The sequence below is a fragment of the Podarcis muralis genome, chromosome 5 (assembly GCF_964188315.1).
Source record: "Podarcis muralis chromosome 5, rPodMur119.hap1.1, whole genome shotgun sequence".
Lineage (NCBI taxonomy): Eukaryota > Metazoa > Chordata > Lepidosauria > Squamata > Lacertidae > Podarcis > Podarcis muralis.
Genome location: NC_135659.1, coordinates 58,565,204 through 58,589,265, shown reverse-complemented (window position 1 = coordinate 58,589,265; position 24,062 = coordinate 58,565,204). Strand labels below are relative to the sequence as shown.

Here is a 24,062-nt window from a genome sequence, read left to right as displayed (position 1 = left end):
ACTGATTATATTTCAGTAGATATCTTGTTGATATCTTATCACCATTTTTTTATTTGTCCCAATAGCACAGCTTTGCTCCAGATCCAGTTCTTATAACTAAATCTTTTTACAATCAAAAGCACAAATTGCTTTTTAAAACCTTTTAAACAAAAGAATTTGATTCCCTATCATTCATAAGAAAACAGAAAGTGTAGATATTGAGTGTACATAATGATATTGGAAATCTAGAGTAAACAGATAAGCCAGTAGAGGACAGATGCTCTGAGTATAAAAGTAGGGACAAAGCAGCTGTAATTGTGGAAAGGATTTGTGGATTCTCTAGAAGATTGCATTGGTCAAGACACTGAGCACCATGAAGTGGCTGATCCTGGTACTGGCTTTTCTCCACCTGTCAGAGGGCATGGAGAGGTGAGTGTCTCAACAATAGCAACAAATGAGCTGAATATATGACTGGAAATTAAATCAAGTCATACATTTTCAGCCAATGTTCTTATAATGTTCCATAGCAAAATTAAACCTTCTCTTATCAGGCTTTGAGAGTTTGTCTCTCTCACACTCACTTGCTTTTATTGAACGAATGGATGAATAATAAAGTAGCACAATGGGCTATTAGTAGCTCCCAATAACAAAGAATAGGAAAGCAGGTGAAGAAAGAGTGCATAGCAGAAGTACAGAAAGGCCACCCATGTTGCTTCTAGTCTCTTGAGATCTTTGTGTCTTCTGCAGAGTCATTCTGAAGAAAGGGAAATCCATTCGGGAGAACATGAAGGAGAAAGGAGTGCTGGAGGAATTTCTGAAGAAACACCATGCTGATCCTGCATTGAAATACCACTGGAATGAATACAACATTGCTTACGAACCAATAACCAACAACTTGAATGTGAGTATTGCATCAATATGAATCTGTACCTTTCCCCTCCTCCCTCTCAGAGTGGTAGAGAGAATACATGAACTTGCACATTGCGCTCAGCAGTTGATAATGCCATCAAACAACCCATTCCCCTTACAATAAGAATGAACTGAACACTCAACCGTATGTGCTCAGAGGTGTGAATTGGGGCTCTCTGTTTTATGACAGCAAGACACAGATGTTTGTCCAGTAAATGATTTCAGCTTCTACTTTTAATTTTGGGGGTTATGGCTTCATGGTATCTTCTTTGCTTGCTGAGTATTCCATGAGACACACTAAAGATTATGAGCCTGGGTAACTGATCCCGAAAGAACTTGAAGGTGGATGTTTTCACTACAGCACTTTCCTCTACTGAAGATACAAAACACGAAAATGCAACTGCCTTTGTTGGGATGAACATGGCAAGCAAAGATGCATATATCTCTTCTCTGGATGTTGGTAGTTAGAGAAGAGGATTAGGGATTATGATTCTAGCATCTTGCATAACTCTCCTGTTGGCTTTGCTGTATGCTCTTGGAGAGTAGTGTAGTTTACCTTCTCTGTGGGATGCATTGCTAAATTGAAGTCTTCATGATCTAAATAGCCCCTTTGAGATTATTGGTAGCAAAGTACTAGCAAAGCTTTGAAATGATAAAAGCATTAAAAGGTGTGGTGAATTGCCTTTATTCCACCTTATTCAAGTTTTCTCCCTTGGCAGTCTTTCTACTTTGGAGAGATCAGTATTGGAACTCCACCCCAGAACTTCCTGGTTCTCATGGACACAGGTTCTTCCAATCTCTGGGTACCTTCTGTGTATTGTAATACTGCAGCCTGTGGTGAGTACTCTGCACAGTTGCTGAAAGTGGCTGTTTGTCTTCAAGAAAGCACTTCATTTTGTTTAGAAATAATTTTACTGCAAACCTTATTTGCAGCTTCCAAACTTGGAATATCATTATAATATATTGACTGACAACCCTAAGATTCTCCTCCCTCCCCTGCTTCTGGGCACGAACCCGTCTTTCTTTGAGATCAAATTCTTTATTTTTTCTCAACATATCATGAGATATAATACTAGAGCTCATTTGAAGCATTGTGTGCGCACGGTATGGGTTGGAAACATCAAATGGTGTTGTGCTGGCCAGATACCATGGTGCTACCCAGCTAAGAAGTGCCATAGGAATAGTCAATGCAAGCAGATCTTATGAAAGCAATAGCATATTGCATTAATCAAGATGGACAAATCTGTCAATTTCAGCTTTTCATTTTTCCCAGTCTTATGTTCAGTTTGTCATATTACTGCATCGGTTTGCAAATCTTCTTTTAAAAAGTCCTCACAGAAATACACGTATATTTTAGCGCGCATTTCTCCCAATATACACAATTTTGTATGCCATTTTGTCTAATATACACATTTTCTGCAAGCAATTTCCCCTAATATATGCTAGCCACAACAGTTATTTTCTACCTTCTCTGTCAGAGTCAGCATGACTCAGAATACTGGCTGCTGGGAATCACAGGTGAGAAGAGAAAACTGTTTGCACTCACATCCTGCTTACTGGCTTCCAATAGGCATCTGATTGACCATCATGGCAACAGAATGCTAACTTAGATGGGCCATTACCATGACCCAGTGGCTCTAATGCATTTTAGTATATTATTTTCACTCATATCATACATTTTTATGTACAAATGTTCTAATGATGAAGATACATTATGAAGCTGTCCTCAAACCATGTTAAAATGGTGCAGGCCCTTCTTTTGACCAACAATGGGGACCTTCTGAGGTAAATGCAGTAACAATGTTTGTATATTTTTGTGAAAAGTGCCCCTTTCCTGTTGCCTCCTTTTTAGCATCTTCACTATGTGTGCATATAAGAGTTCATGGGTGATAGTCTGGGTCTGTAGCAAAGTCAGACCTGTTGTAAACTGAATCTTGAGGAGAATGAACACTGCATGCTAATGGGCAGCTTTCACTGCCTCATAGAGATAGATTTGTACTCTGTTTCTTTTTTATTCTAGGGAACCACCATAGGTTCAACCCCAGTGCATCTTCCACTTACTCCAACAATGGACAGACCTATACCCTATCCTATGGGAGTGGTAGCTTAACTGTCATGCTAGGCTATGATACAGTGCAGGTAAGTGAACTTTGCACTGTGAGTCACTCATCCTTAAGTGTGCCACATTCTGGGAATATTCAAACTAAGGTAAAGCTAATAATTCTGGGAATCCAGTTAACAATGGCAGGAATCCTTTGCAGTATAAGAAGCATCCTGTTCTGAACTCAGCATCAAAATCTGAATTTGACAAGTGCAAAAAACTAAGTTCCTAAGCCACAGCAGTGACTGGTGGTACCCACTTAGATCCAGTTTTGCTGAGATTGACACCAGACCACATTTTGAAGAATCCACTCCACTGGGTCTCATTGTCTCTCTGTGTAGCATTATTCCTAAACTGATGAGTATTGCCTGTCAGTTACCACGATTCACGTTGCAAGTGAACCCCATTAATTCCTTCTCCCCAGGTCCAGAACATTGTCGTTCAAAACCAGGAGTTTGGCTTGAGTCAAAATGAGCCTTCCAGTCCTTTCTACTATGCCAGTTTTGATGGGATTTTAGGCATGGGCTATCCCGGCTTAGCTGTAGCAGGTCCCACCATTATGCAGCAGATGCTAAGACAAGGGCAGCTTTCTGAACCCATCTTCAGCTTCTATTTCTCCCGGTAAGATCCAAAACCTGATATTTTTTATCAGGGGCATGTGCAAGAGGAATTAATCTAGGATAAATAAAATACTCCTCCATGGTTCCATCCTTACAGTAACAAAACACAGTTGAGAATGAGCGTATGAGCAATTGATGCAAATTAAGTTTTCTGTTAGCTCTTTGACCCTTCTTAATCAACCTTCCCTTTTAATACCATCACTGGAGTGATGAAAGGATGGATTTTCACCAGTGGAGTGAGATCCTGATCCTTGTTAATGTGGGTCAAACTGTTCCTGATTTGTTCTTTCCCCCTTTGACCTGCCAACTGTTTATTGCTCTCCATTTATGCTTTCTCTTATCTTCTCTAGGCTTATTTACCTGTGGACTTATAGAGCACCATCAAATTTATAGGTAGAACTAATCCTTGTCTGTTTTAAACCATTTTTGTTTTCTCAGCCAACCAACTGCTCAGTATGGAGGGGAAATGGTTTTGGGAGGTGTAGACAATCGGTTGTACTCTGGGCAAATCACTTGGACGCCTGTCACCCGTGAATATTACTGGCAGATTGGTATTCAGGAGTAAGTGGCACACATAATTTCCATTTTATCTATACCTAGCTGTGCTTTCCTGCTTTAAGCATGTTCCTTTTCCGGATGACAAAAAAGGCTTTGCCTGCTCTATGGAGTGGCCGCCTTTCTGCAGAGTGGGGTACTTTTATTCCTTCTGCTTACTGCTTTAGAATATGTGTCTTGTGGGCTTGGGACTGGAATGAAACGATTGCATCAATGGATATTCCAGCTGGGTATAGCATTTAACTAAAAATAAAAATCCAAACAAGTAACAATATATTGCAGTATGAATACTGAGAAAATGTAGATTTTCTAGAACTAAAATGTTGCTTTGAGGATGTCTGCATCTTTATTGTGCACACATACATGAATGCATGCAAAATCCAGAAAGGCTGTTGTAGCCAAAGATCACTCTTTTGTGCCAGCCTCAAGAGAAGCAATAAGGTTAATATCTTAGCATGAAAATGGATTGGATGGATCAGTGCATAATCTACTCCAATTAATATATGACAAGATGAATCCTATGGGGAAACTCTGTGAACGGGAGGAAGTGTAGGTGGGGAGAACTGAATCTCAACCAGTGAATTTTCTGTATAATATATGTGGAAGGAGGTGGCGCGTTTTGTCTCAATGTACAATGCACAGGTGAGTCTCTGAGAACCCATTTGGGACCTTAATATCACTTCTTTCCTCTGCAGGTTTGCTATTGGCAGCCAGGCTACTGGCTGGTGCAGCCAAGGCTGCCAGGCAATCGTGGACACTGGAACATATCTACTTGCTGTCCCTCAGCAGTACATGGGGAATTTCTTGCAAGCTGTAGGTGGTCAAGAATACAATGGTGAGGTGAGTGGATGAGGTAATTTCAGAAAGCCACACCTCAGGAGACAGTGAGCTGCTTGCAGGAAACACAATGTGCTCATATAACTTTGCTATATGCACCAAAAAGAAAGGAAAACATTTTGCTTGTTTTAGCCTGTTTTCTACAGGGGACATGACTCAACCAACCTCTGTTCTAGCCTACTCAAATAGTTAACCTTCCTTCTTTATTTGTTCTTTTTCAGTTTGTGGTGAACTGCAACTATGTCCAGAACATGCCCACCATCACCTTTATCATCAACGGATCCCAGTTTCCACTGCCTCCATCTGCCTATGTCACCAATGTATGTATATACCATATTGCTAACATAATTCCCCAGAACAGTATGTGTTTTGAACCATGCTATGTTTATAATACCTGTCTCCTTGATCCTTGCCCATCAAGGCTTATAAAAGTGAGCCAGGAAGGGCTGGGTGATGGGCTCTGTGGGGTGGTGAATGCTTCCCTCTGTGAGGGAGGCTTCCCAGACCTGCTGAAAGAGGCAATTATAAATAATAAAGTTGTTGTTGTTGTTGTTGTTGTTGTTATTCCATCATTATCGTATTCTATCATTAAACCTTATAATTACCTGATTTCTGTTTTAAAAACAGATTACAAGTCTGGTTTTTTATACTAAGGGGTGGCATTTTATTTACTCAGGAAAACTGTTGTAATGGTGCCTTATATTTTTTTCTCCTAACCCTTTTTGTGGGGTCATTTTAATTTTATTTTTTGAGATAATGGACCTGACATGGATCTATCATTGATGTTAGAATTCTTTTCTAGATTTATAGTTGCAGATTGTTCCTAAAGAGGTGTTTGCTCGGACTGTAATTGCCAAAAGCAAGAGTATGAGTAGTACTAGCCCCTATAAAATAGTGAAAAAGAATCCCTCCATTTTGTCACTTCTCCCAGAGTGGAGATGATGCTCACTGGGCTGGCCTCACTATTGGCCCTGTCTGCATTGTGGCCAGCCCTGAATCAGGACATGTAGATGGTCAGAGACATACTGGAGCATATCAAATGTGGATCTCTAGTGTGTCTTTGCAAACAAGTCCTTATTCCAGACTTCCTTGAAATGCCGTCTTATTTATTTCCCCAGCACAGGTTTAACTTGTTTTCTTTTGTTCCACAGAATAATGGATATTGTACAATTGAGATTGAGGCTACGTACTTGCCTTCTCCAACTGGGGAGCCACTGTGGATCTTGGGTGATGTCTTCCTTAAGGAGTATTATTCTGTCTTTGATATGGCCAACAACAGGGTGGGCTTTGCACCTTCAGCCTAGATAAAAGAAAAAAAGCCCAATTCTTTTCTGGATCAATAGTGCTACTCTTTGGGAATTCAACAGAATCATTCTACATTGTTTGTAAAGGAAATTGCAGTATTCTTACCTTTCCACAATTCATCTGCTACTGCTTTTATACTATCAATTCTCTTGAGATCCACTGCTATGGAGAAATAAATACCAATATGCCAAATTTCTAGCTGTCTGTTTCAATATTGTATATGTGGGTATCTGAGGTTCATTTTAGGAAACAATCTAGGTTGTTCCTTTTTTCCATGTCTTGTCTCTTCGGTGACTCCTCAGGTCTTAAAATCATAAGTTCTGAATCATGAACTAAGAGTCTATAATGAAATTTGAGGAACTCAAATTTGTACCCTCTATGGCATTGATTCCAGTTTTGGAAAACTGGATGGGATCAATTTCTCCCAAGGTGTAAAACCAACTTCAGTAATAAAATATCAGCTTTAAATTTTGCAGGTTACCAAGAGAAACATAAAAAACAAGTACAACATGTGTCATAAATCTACATAAACACATTGATAGTCCAAAATTTCATTACTTTGGCAGTCATGATGTTTCATCTTTTTAGGACTGCCAGCGTTGATAATGGTAATCATCTAATAAATTTAGCCTAGAAAAATAAAAGCCTAAAAGAAGGCATGATATAATGAGCAGTGTCAAGAGAGTTACTAATTATTATCTCAAAATACCAGAAATTGATATAATTCAATGAAATTGATTGGCAGTAAGTTGAGGACAGCCAAACAGAAGCACTTCTGCACACAATGTGCAATTGACTTTTGGAATTCAGTATCACAAAAGTGTTGATAGCCTTTAGCCCTAGATGGATTTTAAAGAGGAACAGACATATTAATGAAGGATAATCTGCCAATGGTTATTAGCAATGATAGCTTAAATGGAGCTTCTCTTTTCAGAAACATTATTTCACTGATTGCCAGATTTGGGGGACAAACAGGAGATGAATATCTTCATCATGCCCCCATTCATGGCCCCGTTACAGATGATAGTATGCTAGACTAGACGTACCTTTGGTCTGACCCAAGAAGACATGTATTTATCTGCCTATTAAAAAAGAAGAAACCTGTTAAGGAAATTCTATTTCATATTAGGCTATTATTTTCTGACACAATGCAGAAAAGAATCATTAATAAAGATGACAGACTCCAAGACCTAAGTCCATGGTGTGTATTTGTTAGGATATTTTTGATGCACTGATACTTCTGCCAATGGATTGTCATGAGGCTTTCTTGGGCTCTACTTACCTCCCAGCTGCCATCCAGTCCCCTTTTGTGTAGAAGTAGTTGAGAGGGCATGCATATACTAAACCACTGCTATCTGTGCTTCCAATTGCACAAGTTCCAATGCTGAGCATTGGAAGTAATCAGCTAATACTTGAAAGCACTACTCGGCTCATGTGTGGGTGTGGAAATATGCAAGCATGATGATGGTGATAACGCCCGAAGCGGTATATGCTTTAGTACTGAGGAGTATATGTACAGCTATCATATGCCAAGCATCAGAAAAAACGGGAGAAGAAATAAATTATTGCAATCAGTTAATACACAAGAGCTCAGTCATAAGGCTCACAGTGGCAAAAAGGTTTTCAAGAAATTGAGAGAATGGAGTAGGCTAGAGCCCTTTAAGACAAACAAGGTAAAGAAGGATCTTCTGCTTTTGAAACTGAACAAGGTGGGTGGAAGGCAAGTAAGCCAGCAAATTCGTTAAGAAAACTGGTATCTGCACATGAGAATGCAGGAAACACATATATCACAGAAACTGGGATGCCTGTGACTGCTAGTTTATATTTGGAATTATAGACGTCAGAAAGCCCAGCACCTGATAAAGTATGTGCACTTGTGAACTTGTATGTATATATATGCAAGGTCTTATTGGGGGAACATGCACAATTCATTGAAAAGGAAATTACCTGCTCAGAGGTACTAGATTCAATTAATGTGCTGAGGAATTACAAGTCTGCAGTTTTCTGTGAAGCCTTTAAATATAGTTTGGTCTGGCAAAGTTTATTTTAATTCCTGCAGCTAAACCAGAGGGTTCAAACTCCTGCAGCATCATGGTATTAAAACAGGTGGATCTGCCACAAATAGGAGGTCATCGGCAATTAATCCTGTCTTACATGGCTCTTGTCCAATGGTGATTCCTTCCACATTGTCAGTTTGTCTAATCAAATTTTCAAAAATGTGGAATACCTGCAGAAATTATTTCCCTTTAAATGGGTTACCTCCTCACTGAAATACTTAGGATTAAATATTTCTACTCAGTTTTCATAGTTGTATCAAACCATCTTTGCAACATTCTTGAATATGTCCAGAAAAATCCAGACATGTGGTAACCCTAGACTGTCATGTGGTCTTGGCGGCCACTCCCAGTCACCGGTCTAGCTGCCGCATTCTGGATTAGTCACCTTCAAAGGTAGCCCTACGTAGCAGTCCAAGTGGGAGATAACCAGAGCCTGCACCACTCTGGTGAGACAGTCTGCGGGCAGGTAGGGTCTCAACCTGTATACCAGATGGAGCTGGTAGACAGCTGCCCAGCTGTGAGTCCAAAATGACTCCCAGGCTGCACACCTGGTCCTTCAGGGGCACAGTTACCACGTTCAGGACCAAGGAGTCCCGCATACCCGCTCGCCCCCTGTCCCCCCAAAACAGTACTTCTGTCTTGTCAGGATTCAACCTCAATCCATTAGCCACCATCCATCCTCCAATCACCTCCAGAGACTCACACAGGACATTCACTGCCTTCACTGGTTCAGATTTGAAGGAGAGAATAGAATAGAATAGAATAGAATAGAATAGATTCTTTATTGTCATTACACAAGTGCAACATTGCACAAGTGCAACGAAATTGGATGCCATCCCTTAAAAACAACAAAAGCAAAACAACAACAACAACCAAACAAACCACATTCCAGCCACACCCACACCAACACCCATCAAACTCCCAGGTCACACTATCGAGTTACAGCATTCAAAAAGGCCACAGCTCTTGGATAGAAACTGTTTTTCAGTCTATTTGTCCTTGACTTGATGTTTCTATATCTCCTGCCAGAAGGCAGTAGTGCAAACAGACTGTGTCCCGGGTGAGATGAATCCTGCAGGATGTTGTTTGCTTTCCTAAGACAACGGGAACCGTACAGTTCTTCCAAAGATGGGAGAGGATGACCAATAATCCTTTGGGCTGTGGTTATGACCTTCTGGAGCACCTTCCTCTCCCTAGCTGTACAACTGGAGAACCAAGCACAAATACAGTATGTAAGAATGCTCTCTATGGAGCCTCGGTAGAAGGACACCAGCAGTCTCTCACTCAGATTGTTCTTCTTCAAAAGTCTGAGGAAATAAATTCTCTGCTGGGCCTTCTTCACCAGAGCAGTGGTATTTGCGCTCCAAGTCATGCCCTGATCGATAGTTACTCCCAAAAACCTGAATTCCGCCACCCTCTCCACCCGTTCCCCGTTGATATACAAGGGCTGAATGTCCGCCTTTTTCCCCCTGTAATCCACCACCAATTCCTTGGTCTTAGCCGTATTAAGAGCCAGATTGTTCTCTCCACACCAAACACAGAGCTGCTCCACCTCGTCCCGATAGGCGGACCCATCCCCTCCTGAAATGAGCCCTACCACCGTAGTGTCATCAGCAAACTTGATGATTTTGTTGCTGGAATAGATGGCTGTACAGTCATACGTATAGAGAGCATAGAGCAGGGGACTCAACACACAACCCTGTGGTGAGCCGGTGTTAAGGCTGAGGGCTGTGGACATATGTGACCCTACTCTAACCCTCTGAGAACGTTCTGACAAAAAATCCAAAACCCAGAGACAGGTGGAGTTGGAGAGTCCAATCGCCTCTAGCTTGGACACCAGTCTATGGGGGAGGATAGTGTTAAAAGCAGAGCTAAAATCCACAAACAGCAGCCTCACATAACTCCCCGGCTGCTCCAGATGGGACAGAGCAGCATGGAGAGTGGTGGTGATAGCGTCTTCTGTGGATCTATTTGCCCTGTATGCAAACTGGTAGTTGTCAAAAGTTGATGGAAGACAGGAAATAATGTGACGGCGCACCAGTTTCTCAAAACACTTCATGATGATTGGAGTCAGTGCAACTGGTCTGTAGTCATTCAAACTACTGATTGTGGATTTTTTAGGCAGAGGGACAATAGTTGACGACTTCAGGCAGGGTGGGACAATAGACTGGTGTAAGGACTTATTGAAGATCTTAGTAAAGACCCTCGCCAGCTGATCCGCACAGCCCTTCAACACCTTTCCAGTGATGCCATCAGGTCCAGCCGCCTTCCTCGGATTCGCCATCCTCAATACCTGTCTCACCTCATGCTCCTCTACCGTGAATGAGGGGCCCCTATGGGCTGGTGGCTGTAATACCGGCGTCTCAGGTGGCTCCCTCTCGAAGCGAGCAAAGAAGAGGTTAAGCTCCTCCGCCAGCAAAGGGTCACCGTCGACAGCACCAAGGTTAGGTTTGTAGTTGGTAATATAGTTTGTAGTAGGTAGAGCACCCAGCTCAAATGATCACCAAACCACATTTTCTGTGCTTGTTTCAAACACTCCAAGCTTACATCATGGAAGAACAATTGAGAATACGGCAGAATTATTTTTTAGGCTTTATCTGGCATGGGAAAAGGCACTATGTAAGAAATTCAAACATTATAAGGAAAACCAAAAAGTTGGGGAGCAGCAGTACCAAATCTCTTCTACTATTATATTGCTTTACAATTGGCACAAATGGTAAAATGGGGAAGGGCTTTTTTGATGTCAAGCTGGACTTCAAGCTGAGCAACAAGCAGCCATTTCTTATTCTCTGGAAGCTACTGCAGGATCTACAAAGCAAAGTAGAAGAGTGATTCTTAATAAAAAACTTGGTTACAGCCAGTAGTATATTTAAGCTATGGGACACATGATGTATGCATCTTTCTTCAGGGACATCAGTACTAAATTGTTTCTTATTGCATTCAGATGTTCAGCAGAATTTTTTTTTCAACCAATCCTCATCCTAGGCTAAGGAAGATTTTAAAAACTTTATAAACCTAAACCATTATCCTAACTTGCTATGTTTGCACAGATTACAACCGTCTTTAAAAAAAACACAGAAGAACCAACACATATTTTTATTCCCTGGTTTTCTGAACATTCAAATAACAAACATCAGCATAAAGCAGAAAGGCTACAACAATCTTCAACAGAAATCCCACTAACTTGATTGTTATACTTGCAATTCAAAGTCTTGTGCAGAAAAAGGACTTACAAAGGTAACAAGTTACTAGGCCAGTAAGTTGATATGAATGTGGTGAACTCAGTCTACAGAGGAATGATCTCGTAAACTACTTATATAAACAAATGGGAAAAAATTATATGAAAAGGAATTGCAGAAGGAGATTGAAGATGATACAGCAGAGCTGGCACATCCATGAGGTGGGATGAAGTGCCTGCCTTAGGTGATGGAAGTGCAAGAGGTGGCACTCTGCCCAGCCCAACACTTCTGCCACTGTCAAGAGGGAAGCATTTTGATGTGTGGCATTGCCCACAAGGGAGAAGCTGACTGGGAATGCTTGGAAAAGAGCTCCAGCTCCTGCCAAGTTTGTTGAGAGCCAAGGTGCAGCAGCGGTAGAAGTGGTGAGGTGGAAACAATTTCTGTTCCACCTCAGGTGGCGAAACAGAATGGGCCTTTCCTGCCCAGATCACTTTGTGTAAATGTAAATGATCCTTTACATGCTGGAGGAGACTCTTGAGAGTCCCATGGACTGCAAGAAGATCAAACGTATCCATTCTTAAGGAAATCAGCCCTGAGTGCTCACTGGAAAGACAGATCCTGAAGCTGAGGCTCCAATACTTTGGCCACCTCATGAGAAGAGAAGACTCCCTGGAAAAGACCCTGATGTTGGGAAAGATTGAGGGCACAAGGAGAAGGGGACAACAGAGGACGAGATGGTTGGACAGTGTTCTCAAAGCTACCAGCATGAGTTTGACCAAACTGTGGGAGGCCATGGAAGACAGGAGTGCCTGGCGTACTCTGGTCCATGAAGTCACAAAGAATCGGACACAACTAAATGACTAAACAACAACAAATGATCATTTCTTTCTTTCTTTTTAAATGTGTTTACCAATTAAGTACAGCTATATGGCTAAAAATAGGACACGGGTGGTGCTGTGGGTTAAAGCCTCAGCGCCTAGGACTTGCCGATCGAAAGGTCGGAGGTTCGAATCCCCGCGGCGGGGTGCGCTCCCGTTGCTTGGTCCCAGCGCCTGCCAACCTAGCAGTTCGAAAGCACCCTCGGGTGCAAGTAGATAAATATGGACCGCTTACTAGTGGGAAGGTAAACGGCGTTCCGTGTGCTGCGCTGGCTTGCCAGATGCAGCTTGTCACGCTGGCCACGTGACCCGGAAGTGTCTGCGGACAGCGCTGGCTCCTGGCCTATAGAGTGAGATGAGCGCACAACCCTAGAGTCTGGCAAGACTGGCCCGTACGGGCAGGGGTACGTTTACCTTTATATGGCTGAAAAACGGGCTTTCCTGGAGGAGATGCAAGTGGCACATGTTTATCATTGGAGGACATGGACTAAGATACTAAGATGCAGAAGTCTGGGAAATTGAGGCAAATTAATATTAACTGCATGGGTGACTTGTCCAAAGCACAAAGTGATTGCTATTATACACAAGGGTTCGAACCTTGGCTTCCCACATTTAAAACTAGCACAGTCCACTGGCTCCACAGTTGGGGGGGGAGTGAAATAAAGAAGCATACTGAATACCCATTCAGTATCTTTGTTTTTTTCACTCCCTCCCCAACTGTGGAGCCAGTGGATGACCTTGAAGGAAACTGAACAGAAAATACACAAGTGAAACATTGCCTCATTCCTGTGCCCAAAGACGTGTAGTCTCAATACTTTGGACTGACTACTTGGTAAAAACTCCACTGAATTGGAGGGTTTTTCTCTTCATTTGCCCTTAAGAGTCTGCTTTACTTCTTTGAAAAGCCACAACGAGCCCTTTCAGCTGTTTATTCAGCTGATGACCGATAGCTTTCATTGCTCACTCTGATGGACAAATTTTATGTCACTTTACCCTGTGTTGGCTTTGGGACTGATAAGGATAGTTTTCCATGCTGATACGATAGAGCGGTATAAATGGTGCCTGATAATCTAATGTCCATGAAGGTCTTTAGCAGTGATTCCTGCACTTTATGGTTCCATCAGTGGGAAGAAAGGACAACAGAATTAAAAGAACATGGAAAGAGCCATGCTGGGTCAGACCAAAGGCCCATCGAGTACAGCCAATGAGCAGCCTGTAAGCAGGGCCTGTGTGCACAGGGCTGTCCCTACTTGCAATGGCCAGCAACTGATAGACAGCAGCATAACTGAGTATATGGGGGGGGGGGGCTCATTTAATTTCACTGCTCACAGATGGTGACAATAAAGGTTTATTATTATTTTTTATTATTATAACGCCTCTGACATTAAAGGTAGAGCACAGTCATTTGATAGCCTTATATTTTATGATTTTGCCTAATTCTCTTTTAAAGCCATCCTGGTTGGTGGAATCACTAATTCTTATGGGAGCACTTTGTGAAGTACTTTCTTTGGTCCGTCCTGAATCTTCCAACATTGAGCTTCATTGGGGGGCCTAGGGTTCTAGCATTAGGAAAATGGAAGAAACAAATATCACTCTGTCTACTTCCTCTACACCACACAAAATCTTATACACCTCTATCATGTCCCCTCTTGCTCATCTTAATATATATATATATATATAGAGAGAGAGAGAGAGAGAGAGAGAGAGAGCTGTAATTTTTTTTCACATAGATGAGTTGTCCCACTTTACACTGAATCTCATTTGTTGTGCATTGAGTCATTTTTAGAATATCCTTCTGAAGCTCCCCATAGCTTGCTTAGAATGTCAGCATTGTGAACACTTGGGTTTATCCACAAGCTTGGCTACCCCACAATTCGCCCTTGACTCTAGATCATTTATGAAGACATTAAATAGCATCAGCCTCAGTGTAAGTCCTTGGTGGACCCTACTTCTTACTTCCTTCATTTGTAGAGAAGGTTTATTTATTTATTTGAATGCAACATTTCCTGGCCTTTAATCAGTTACCAGTCCAGAAGAGGAACTGAATCGTGAATATATTTTTTTCTAGAATCCTTGATCTCAAAGGTCAGGCTGGATAAATCCCTACATTGATTAATCATTCAAATGTTTATTATTTTAATTGTTACTAGGAAACAGGAATATCATGAAAAATCTGTGGCAGACATAACCCATTTGGTGAACTGTTAAATATTGCAGTGGATCTGTCTGTCTGTCTGTCTATCTGTCTATCATCTATCATCTATCTATCTATCTATCTATCTATCTATCTACCTATCTATCTATCATCATCTATCTATCTAATCTATCATCGTTATATGCAAGTATACATATATACCCCCACATGCACAAACATTGAATCCCTTGATTTTTAGAAGAAACAATGGGATTGAGATGAAGTGAAATGAGGTGAAGAACAGTGATTGTTCCTTTCTCATTCTTGATAACCCCAATTTTTCTCTTGCTGTATCAGCACATGTATTGTTTCTTATCTAATCTTAATTGCTTTATATATACAATTATTACTTTTAATGGAAAGTCAATGAAAGGATAAAAAAACATTTCTTAGCATACCTGATTGTGTTGATAGTGGTTGGGTACTAGGCTACAAGGAATGGCAATGCAAGCCAATAAGGTGTTTTCATTTTTTTGGTTGGGAGGGGCTCATCCGTGGTATAAAAGCAAGGGCTGAAAAGTGAGACTTCAGGCCACTTTCTTCTGAGGTCTACTAAGCTCATCAGGTGTTGTCGTGGGAGAAACCAAGCATCATGAAGTGGGTGCTCCTGGTTCTGGCTTGCTTCCAGCTGTCAGATGGACTAGTCAAGTGAGTGTTCTTACTCAGTTTAATACTATATATGAAACAGAACAGCACAGAGACCAATAAGATGCAAAAATTGTTCACTTGCTAATCAGGTAGCATTAGAATTTTTGAACTTTCATGGTCAGGAGTAAGGTAAAATTATATAGCACAGAGAATTAGCTGAGTGTACAGGGATGAGTGAAGATGTGAGAATATTTTTCTCCACATGGTAAGGACCATGTATAAATGGTGTTTCATGCAATAATACTCACATATTCAGTAAACCTAATTTCTTCAGTTTGTTGAATGTGCATCCTACCATCAATTGCCATAGAAAAACAACAAGTGGGCAAGGGGCAGTCTCAGTGCAGCAACAGGAACAAATGTGGTGATGGTTCTTTGTCATCCAAGTTGTGTGGGGTCATTGAATGGCAAGTCTCACTCTATTAATTATATATTTATGCTCTGCTTTTTAATTCCATATAGTGTCCTTCTGAAGAAGGGCAAGTCTATCCGAGAGGTGATGAAGGAGAAGGGTGTGCTGGAAGATTACCTGAAGAACCACAAACTTGACCCGGCCAAAAAGTACATCTTCAATGAGTACAATGTTGCTTATGAACCAATGGCGTACATGGATGTGAGTCTCCCGTCCTTTCTGAGTTAACTTGTCTTTGTATCTTTCATGTTCTCTTTAACAAGCCTATATTTTTCATCACTACAGCAGAATGCTATTAGGCTGAGAAACCACATGGAACGTAGCATTCTGTTTAAGGATGCATGAGTATTTCTAGGCTCAACCCTCATAACAGTTCAAGCCTTTGTGTGAGTGCTGGACCTGAGTGCTCACAAAAGACTTATAAGCACTTGAAATGTGCACCATTGCCTCCCCCTACCTCAGTGTGTGTAACTCACCTTTGGACCAGGGGAAGAAGGCAGAAGGAGAAGAGTTGACAGTGGGCCCTGTGGAGACCCAGCAGCATAAGATTCCACAATGATATAAGGCTGGAGAACTACCTAAGCATAGAAAAGATGCTATGTGCACAATTTCTGCTGGGAAGAATCCCCACTGCATGATGGAGAAACCACTGGTTGCTGCCGTTGCTGATTATCTTCTTCCATCCATGGTCAAAAGCTCAATCCTTTAGAGAAGGGGGAAATGGTTGAGATGGTGGTGAAGCTATCTGAGACTCCTTTCACCCTACATGTAGTAGGCTATGAGCAGTGTCCTTCTTGCCTCAATCCTGTCTGAGGGCATTCAAACCCCCCTATTTGAGTGATCACAACATCCCAATATGTAAATATGAATGTGTGTGTGTCTTTTGAGAAATCCCAAGCCTTGGGAAATCGGTCAGGTTGGGAGCTTTTAAAATTCACAGAATCACTCATTCCATGCAAATCACAGAGCTAAGTTCATGCCAGAATTCTTATGGAATTTACATTGTGAAATATTTTATCCCCAGGCTTCTTACTATGGAGAAATCAGCATTGGAACACCACCTCAGAATTTCCTGGTGCTGTTTGACACTGGTTCTTCAAACTTGTGGGTGCCTTCTGTCTACTGCAACAGCCAGGCGTGCAGTAAGTCACCAATCCCCAACTGTTCAAAAGCTAGCTTTATTCATAAAAGGTAAAGGTAAAGGTACCCCTGACCATTAGGTCCAGTCACGGATGACTCTAGGGTTGTGGTGCTTATCTCACTCTATAGGCCGAGGAGCTGGCGTTTGTCCACAGACAGCTTCCGGGTCATGTGGCCAGCATGACTAAGCTGCTTCTGGCAAACCAGAGCAGCGCACAGAAACACCGTTTACCTTCCCACCGGAGCAGTACCTATTTATCTACTTGCATTTTGATGTGCTTTTGAACTGCTAGGTTGGCAGGAGCAAGGATGGAACAACGGCTGCCCTTCTGATCGGCAAGCCCTAGGCTCTGTGGTTTAGACCACAGCGCCACCTACGTCCAGCTTTATTCATAGCTACAGCTAAGCCAGCTGTTTTGTGATGGAATACAGACAGAGCTTCAACAGAGCCTCGCTGCCAAGAAACTGAATTTCTGTTATCCATGATGCCAAGCAAAGGCTTTTCTAACTGTACTACTTCTGCTGATGCTGTGCAACATTTAGGGTATATCCTAAGGAAGCTTTCAGCCTTTTATTATATTTCTCCCCACAGCCGGTCATTCAAGATTCAATCCCAGCCAGTCCTCCACCTACTCCACCAATGGACAGACTTTCTCCCTGCAGTATGGTAGCGGTAACCTTGATGGATTTTTTGGCTTTGACACCATGAGAGTAAGTGTCACTTGGTCTTTTTTTGGGGTGGTGGTGTGTGAACTAGTCTAATGCTGCCAATGAATCACCGTCGAGTGAATCTGCTAATGCAGGGGTGGGGAACCATCCCTCTTAGCCATCATTGTCACGGTCTGGTTTATGGGTGATTGAAATCCTGGCTGAGGATGTCGGGACCGGGGGCAAGATGGCAGGGTGGGAGCAGGAACGAGAGTCCAGAAGCCAGGGGTCTGAGGGTCAGGAAGCAGGGAGTCACAAAGTCAAGGGTCCGAGGATCAGAAAGCAAGAAGCCCAAGGCAGGAAATGTGTCGCTGTGGTAAAGAGCCAAAGGGAAATGCTGACCTTATATCCCTTCCCTGCTCTTGCCACCAGGTGCATCTAGTTACCAAGTGGCCTCACCTGTGTGGCCGCACCTTGCCTCTCCAGAACAAACTTAGGAAGGCCCCAGTCCTGCGAAGCCCTACTGGTCACAGGGCCTGGCTCCTGCACGTACTCCTGACAATCATAAGCTAAGGGATGATTCAGGGATGATGGGAATTGTGGTCCAACAATATCTGAAGGGCATCATGTTGGCTACCTCTGTTCTAGAAGCTCAAAAGCAGGGCACTAAGATGGTGGATGCCCTCTTTTGACAATTTATAATTCTTTTCATTCCTATCCTATCTATGAATTTTACAGTGACACTTTCACTTTGTCTCCTTTAGCTCCAGAACATTGTTGTCACTAAGCAAGAATTCGGCCTGAGTGAAAATGAACCCGGCTCCAACTTCGTTTATGCCCAGTTTGATGGCATCTTGGGGATGGCTTATCCTTCTCTTGCAGTTGGGGGTGCTACAACAGCCTTAGAGGGGATGTTGCAGCAAAACTTGCTTTCACAGCCAATCTTCAGCTTCTATCTGAGCTCGTAAGAAAAAGAAGCCATTTTCCCTTTAGCTTTAATGTCCCACACTCCTTTGCTTTCCATACATCACAGCATAAATATAAATGGGTTGGATCTAGAATAAACTAATCATGCTTTACTGCCACAGAAATAGATGAGATTTCAGATAGTCATGAAGGGATGGAATTTTCTGAAAATCTTAGTATTAAGCTTCTCCACACATAATTTTTCTAACTTCCTTCTCACTCCATGATTTTGATGAGAAGTAAATTATTTCCCTGTGTGCTTCTGCTATAAATACAAACACTTCTCATATGTTATATGCATGTTTATACACATTATTGTATGTGTTACTATACATGTTAATATTATGCATAGATTATATTCACTCCAGGTTTCCTAAAGTAACCAGCAAAAAAACCATACATACAACAATGTACATGGCTGTAGAAAAATACATATATATTAATACTTATAAAATTATAGCGCAAAACAACATATTGCATAGACTTGACTCTCACACATATACATATTTTGGGGTATAATTTTGCATGAAATGTTGTATACAGTCAGCCATTAAAACCCCCCAACAATGCACAAGAAATTCAAATGTACAGTACTGTACTCTCACTGCGTATTTATCTCAGATCCTTAATTTTCCTTTAAGGGAATTTTGCATTTATACAACCCAAATGAGGGCCTCCCCTTTACACAATGTTCTTTGCTTTAAACATTCCAGAACAAATTATGAATGCCTAATCCTTTCTTTTTGTTTGTAGCCAACCAAGCTCTCAGTATGGTGGTGAAGTTGTCTTTGGAGGTGTAGACACTCGACTGTACTCCGGAGAGATCTATTGGGCTCCAGTTACCCAAGAACTTTATTGGCAGATTGGAATTCAAGAGTGAGTTGAAATTGTGAAAAAATAATAATTCAAGAGCATTGGAGAATTCCCATAAATATCTATATAGTGCTGTGCTTTTGAACTCATGGAGACACTTTCTTGGATTTGAGCCAGACTCTTCTAGAAGGAATGCAGATATAAACTGAAACTTTTTCTCAAAGCATCATAGAGATTTCACCAAAGTAAATGATTGCATTGTCACTTTATGTTCACATGATTTCTGGGATAAGAATATTCAAACTGCAGTGGATTAAAATTGAAGTAGGATGTGGCTTTGCTCATGAGTCTACAGCTATGTATTATTATGTAATCTGTGTATTCAGCATTTCCTCTCTGGGTTCTGCATGAACTGGCTACACATAGCTACAATCTAAAGTACACTGATGTCCCTAGGGAAGATTATTTCTTGAATATGTAAAATTGGACTGCAAGGCTAGATGTTTTGCATGCCACAAGCTTATTGTTTAAACTTAGGCTAGGAACTGAGCCTGAGTACATGCTCCATGGCTTCTTTATCTCATGGAGATGTTGGCTGGAGGATTAATAGGACCAAGGAGGTGAACGACATATAGCACTGGGTGGGAATTTATATTTATAATTTATATCCCCCCTTCTATATCAAGAGGGCAGTTCGCAAGGATTTAAAATCTCTTACCATATTATAAAAACCTAAGTGTTATCATCACGCTGCAATTCCCTCAGCTGCAGGTGGTGCTGTGAACTGCAGAATCATGAGAGGCAGTGGATGGGCAGCCCAGGCAAGCCACGGAGGGACAGCCCAAACAGGCCAGGGCAGACCCTCAGCTGTTCTGGCTTCTCTGCCTGCCAGCATCCAGATCCCTAGACCAGCTGGCACTGTTACTGCCCACCATCCTGCTTCATGGTTGGCCTTGGAATCTGCTGCTGCCATGGCTGATCCTCATGAAGAGTGGCAAAATGAGCAGCACAGGAAGGGGAAAGGTGGCTGGTTGGCACCACGAAGTGGAAAGGGAAGCAGTGGATGGCTTTGGCAAGGGTGGTTGGTGGAGGTTGGGTGAATGTAGGTGAGGTTGGTAAGTGAAGTGAGTAGGGGTACAGCCCCTAGTAAAACATTGTTATGCAACTTCCATCATATTAGATTTCAGGACAATCCACACCATGTTATGGTATAGTTATGCACTGACTGAGTACTAATCTATAAGAAAGCTATGGTACACAAATGACAAACTACGAAGACTGCAGGTAAGACTGGCTTGTTAAGAGTCAGCATGAGGTTTGTATCAGTATCAGCAACGAATCAATCCACTCTTTTTGGTGCTTAGAGAAGCACATGGCACCTCCTGGTCCTCCCACATCAGAACAGAAGGCAGTGAAAGGGAGGCATGAGCTTCACAGTAATAAATCTATTTAAAGAAAGGACTTCATACATTTTTTACAGAGGACACAGGCAAGACTGCACATGAGAGGTATGGTGGGATTTTCAATGTGTTCCCTGTTCTTAGGTTTTCTATTGGGGGAAGAGCTACTGGATGGTGCAGCCAAGGTTGCCAAGCTATTGTGGACACTGGGACATCCCTCCTCACTGTTCCTCAGCAGTACATGGCGAGTTTTGCACAGGCTGTGGGTGCTCAGCAAAATCAGTATGGAGAGGTAGGTGAAATTACATATTTTGAAGAGCTGGGAGGGTAACACAGGAAGCAGGGTGATGTGGGATGTAGCTGGCCTATGCACAATTTGTGTGGGTGGCCTCAAAGTCACCAAGAACCATTCCTATAGGAGATTAATCAGTCATTGCATTCTTCCTTCACAGTATGCGGTTGCTTGCAGCAATGTTCAGAATTTGCCCACCATCTCCTTCAACATCAATGGGGTTTCCTTCCCTCTGCCCCCCAGTGCCTACATCCTCAATGTAAGTTTTAGAGATCCTAGCCATCATTAACTCATTTGTTTTCTTTTAGCATAAGAACCAATAGAAAGAATTGGATCTTAAGGTTCGGGACAGGAGAAGAAAGATAGGGTTTTCTCTTGTGTGCCATCTGTCTTTATAATAACTGGGCTAGCATCTTTATGGATCCTACTCACTTTCCCTTTCCCCCTTTCTATTTATTGCTTTACAGAACAATGGCTACTGCACAGTTGGGATTGAGCCCACCTATCTGCCTTCCCAAAATGGACAGCCTCTCTGGATCCTGGGAGATGTCTTCCTCAGGAAGTACTATTCCGTCTATGACATGGGCAACAACAGGATTGGCTTTGCAGCTGCTGCCTAAGCTTCTTTGCTATTATACCTGAGTTGTATCTATTACAATGCCTTTCTTTTAAGATTCTTACTGAGATGAAAGGGGTAGTTTAAATGCTTGCCCTTATCTCTGTTACAATTTCTTTCTTTCCCTTTAAGCTTGTCTTGGACCATTCTCCTTGAACTATCTGCACTCTGGGGCCCTGGGTTTTTTTTCTTTCTTGAATCACTGGCTGCTGTTATAATGATGTTTGTGGCAGATTGGATAATAAATGGTCAAACCTGAGATATTCGTGCTCAAGCTACTGTTCTGCTATTTACAGAGGGCATTAAAGAGGAGCACTCTTAGCTGGAATCTGTATACCTGGAATAAATTTTAGGCTAAATAATGGTAGCTCCTTTAAATGATGCTGGCAGCCTCAGCTCACTGTTAATGTTTTGGAAGGGAGCAATGGCAAATGTTGCTCAGGAAGCCTCTTGTTATGGCAGCATTGCTCTTGGATCCACAGATAAATGACACAGGGGATTGCTCAAGGCCATCCAGTCCACTCCACCAAAGACAGAGCCATCCATCCACACCACCTCCATAGGTAAATAGATGCTCTCGAGAGACAAGACCACAGTGTTTCCCAAAAAGAAGTCAGGTACACAGCAGGAGATTCTTACTGACCAGTGTGCATTCAGATTACCCATACACAGGACCCAAGCATGAACATACACACGCACACAAACACACCTGTCCTGTTATATTGACTCCTTTCCCTGAGCCAAGCTGTTCCTTATTCATGCACAAAACCTCTCTGGGGATTTGAAATAGTGTGCAAACCCTGTACACTCTACCCTGCCTTACTTCTGTGCAGTTCACATGTGTTTCTGAAGCAAGAGAACATAATGCAGTTTTCTAACCAAGAGTGGGAGGGGAAGTGGCAGAAGGCCAGGGACCCATAGACAAGGCCCCCTGGCACTGCCTCATAAATAAACAGGCTCAGGTGTAATGCCACCATGCTCGTGAGACATTACAATTTATCAATTCACAATGATATTACTACCTAGGGCATTTTCCCACCAGAGCAGCATTTCAGCAACATGAATCGTTGTAAGCTATTTAACAGATAGCTCACATGTGAGTTCCCTGCTTCAAGCAATATCTATTTCCTCCCAGCGCTGGCCATGTTTTAATAACTGGTTTTTCTAAGTAGTAATTATGCTACCTACACATATTTCCTAATGAGCCCAATGGAGATTATTTCCTACTAAGCTTATGATTATAGCCTGATTCTTCCCATGTTTTACTCTGAAATAAGTTCCATCCACAGGACTCCTTCCCAAGTAGGTAAAGAATTTCAGTTTCCCCTCTTCAGATAAAAAGTTCAACACACACAGCAATTGCTGGATTGGGAGCTGTAGGTGTAAATACACATGTGAGAATCAATACCCTGCAGCACATTGCTTTCAATGCACACACTTCCCCATTCCTACATTAGATGGGGATGCCCATTCATATGCACATCTGAATTTGCACCCTTTAAAAAGTCATGAACAGCAACCCATTGCTTGTGTTCTCGGTCTCTAGCAAGTAATATGTGTGCAGAAATGTATTTAGCTTAGCAGATCCCCCTTGTTGGATTGCATTGGCAACTTGCAGACTCACTCAGCCCACACAGAAAGATATGTGATGGTGCATTGCAATATTGCCACCTAGTGGGCCTTGATCTAGTTGACCAGAACATAAGGGCAGTGGCTCACCTAAGCCAGTGTATTGTTCTCACAGTGCCCAACCAGATACCCATGGGAAGATGCAAACAGGACCTGAGCATGACACGATTCTCCCTTTCAGGGATATTCAGAAGCAAAGCAGAGCCATCCTGCCTAGTAGTCATTGTTAGTCCCATCCTCCATGAATTTGTCTAATCCTCTTTTAAAGCCATCCGTGTTGGTGGCCATCACTACCTCATGTGCGAGGGAGTTCCATAGTTTAACAATACACTGCATGAAGAAGTATTTTATTCTGTCTGTCCTGAATCTTCCAACATTCAGCTTCATTTTATGTCCCATTTTATGTTACAAGAGAGTGAGCTAAACTTTTCTCTAACCACTTTCTTCATACCACACATAATTTTATAAACTTTTATCAAGTCACATCTTGCATGCCTTTTCCCTAACCTAAAAAGCCCCAAATGCTGTAGCTTTAAAGAGCGGGTTTTTGTGGGCAAAGCTCCAGGGCAAAAAAAGGAGAGCACCTAGCCACTGAACTTTAAAGTGTAGACCTGTGTCTAGAAAGCGCAGGGCCAAATGTTAAGTGTCAATAAGCTCTTACATCTTACACCCCTTTTTTGGCATATATTTTTAATATGGTGTAGTAGATACTGCAACAACCAATTGTTAATATTTCCTACCTGTTTCTTTGGGAACCATAGGCTAACCTGATACATATTCATGTATCCCACAAAACCAGCTAATTTAGGTTCTTGCGATAGCTGTCTCAGTGGTGGTGGTGTGGGGATAGGCTACTGTGAGAACAGGATGCTAGACTTAATGGA

The 24,062-nt window shown here is 42.0% G+C and overlaps 2 protein-coding genes across 2 annotated transcripts; both read left to right on the top strand.

The window, feature by feature from the left end:
- The first annotated feature begins 352 nt into the window (after nucleotides 1–352).
- LOC114598355 (pepsin B-like) lies at nucleotides 353–6,412 on the top strand. Its single transcript, XM_028732031.2, has 9 exons — nucleotides 353–408; nucleotides 727–880; nucleotides 1,608–1,725; nucleotides 2,909–3,027; nucleotides 3,414–3,610; nucleotides 4,048–4,170; nucleotides 4,860–5,004; nucleotides 5,223–5,321; nucleotides 6,153–6,412. The coding sequence occupies exons 1-9, from the start codon at nucleotides 353–355 to the stop codon at nucleotides 6,303–6,305; spliced, it is 1,164 nt and encodes a 387-aa protein (XP_028587864.1). The 3' UTR covers nucleotides 6,306–6,412.
- An 8,794-nt stretch (nucleotides 6,413–15,206) lies between these two features.
- LOC114598354 (gastricsin-like) lies at nucleotides 15,207–21,744 on the top strand. The gene is made up of 9 exons (XM_028732030.2): nucleotides 15,207–15,262; nucleotides 15,725–15,875; nucleotides 16,699–16,816; nucleotides 17,407–17,525; nucleotides 18,227–18,426; nucleotides 19,182–19,304; nucleotides 20,786–20,933; nucleotides 21,094–21,192; nucleotides 21,401–21,744. Exons 1-9 carry the CDS (start codon nucleotides 15,207–15,209, stop codon nucleotides 21,551–21,553), a joined length of 1,167 nt encoding a protein of 388 aa, XP_028587863.2. The 3' UTR covers nucleotides 21,554–21,744.
- Nucleotides 21,745–24,062: the final 2,318 nt, after the last annotated feature.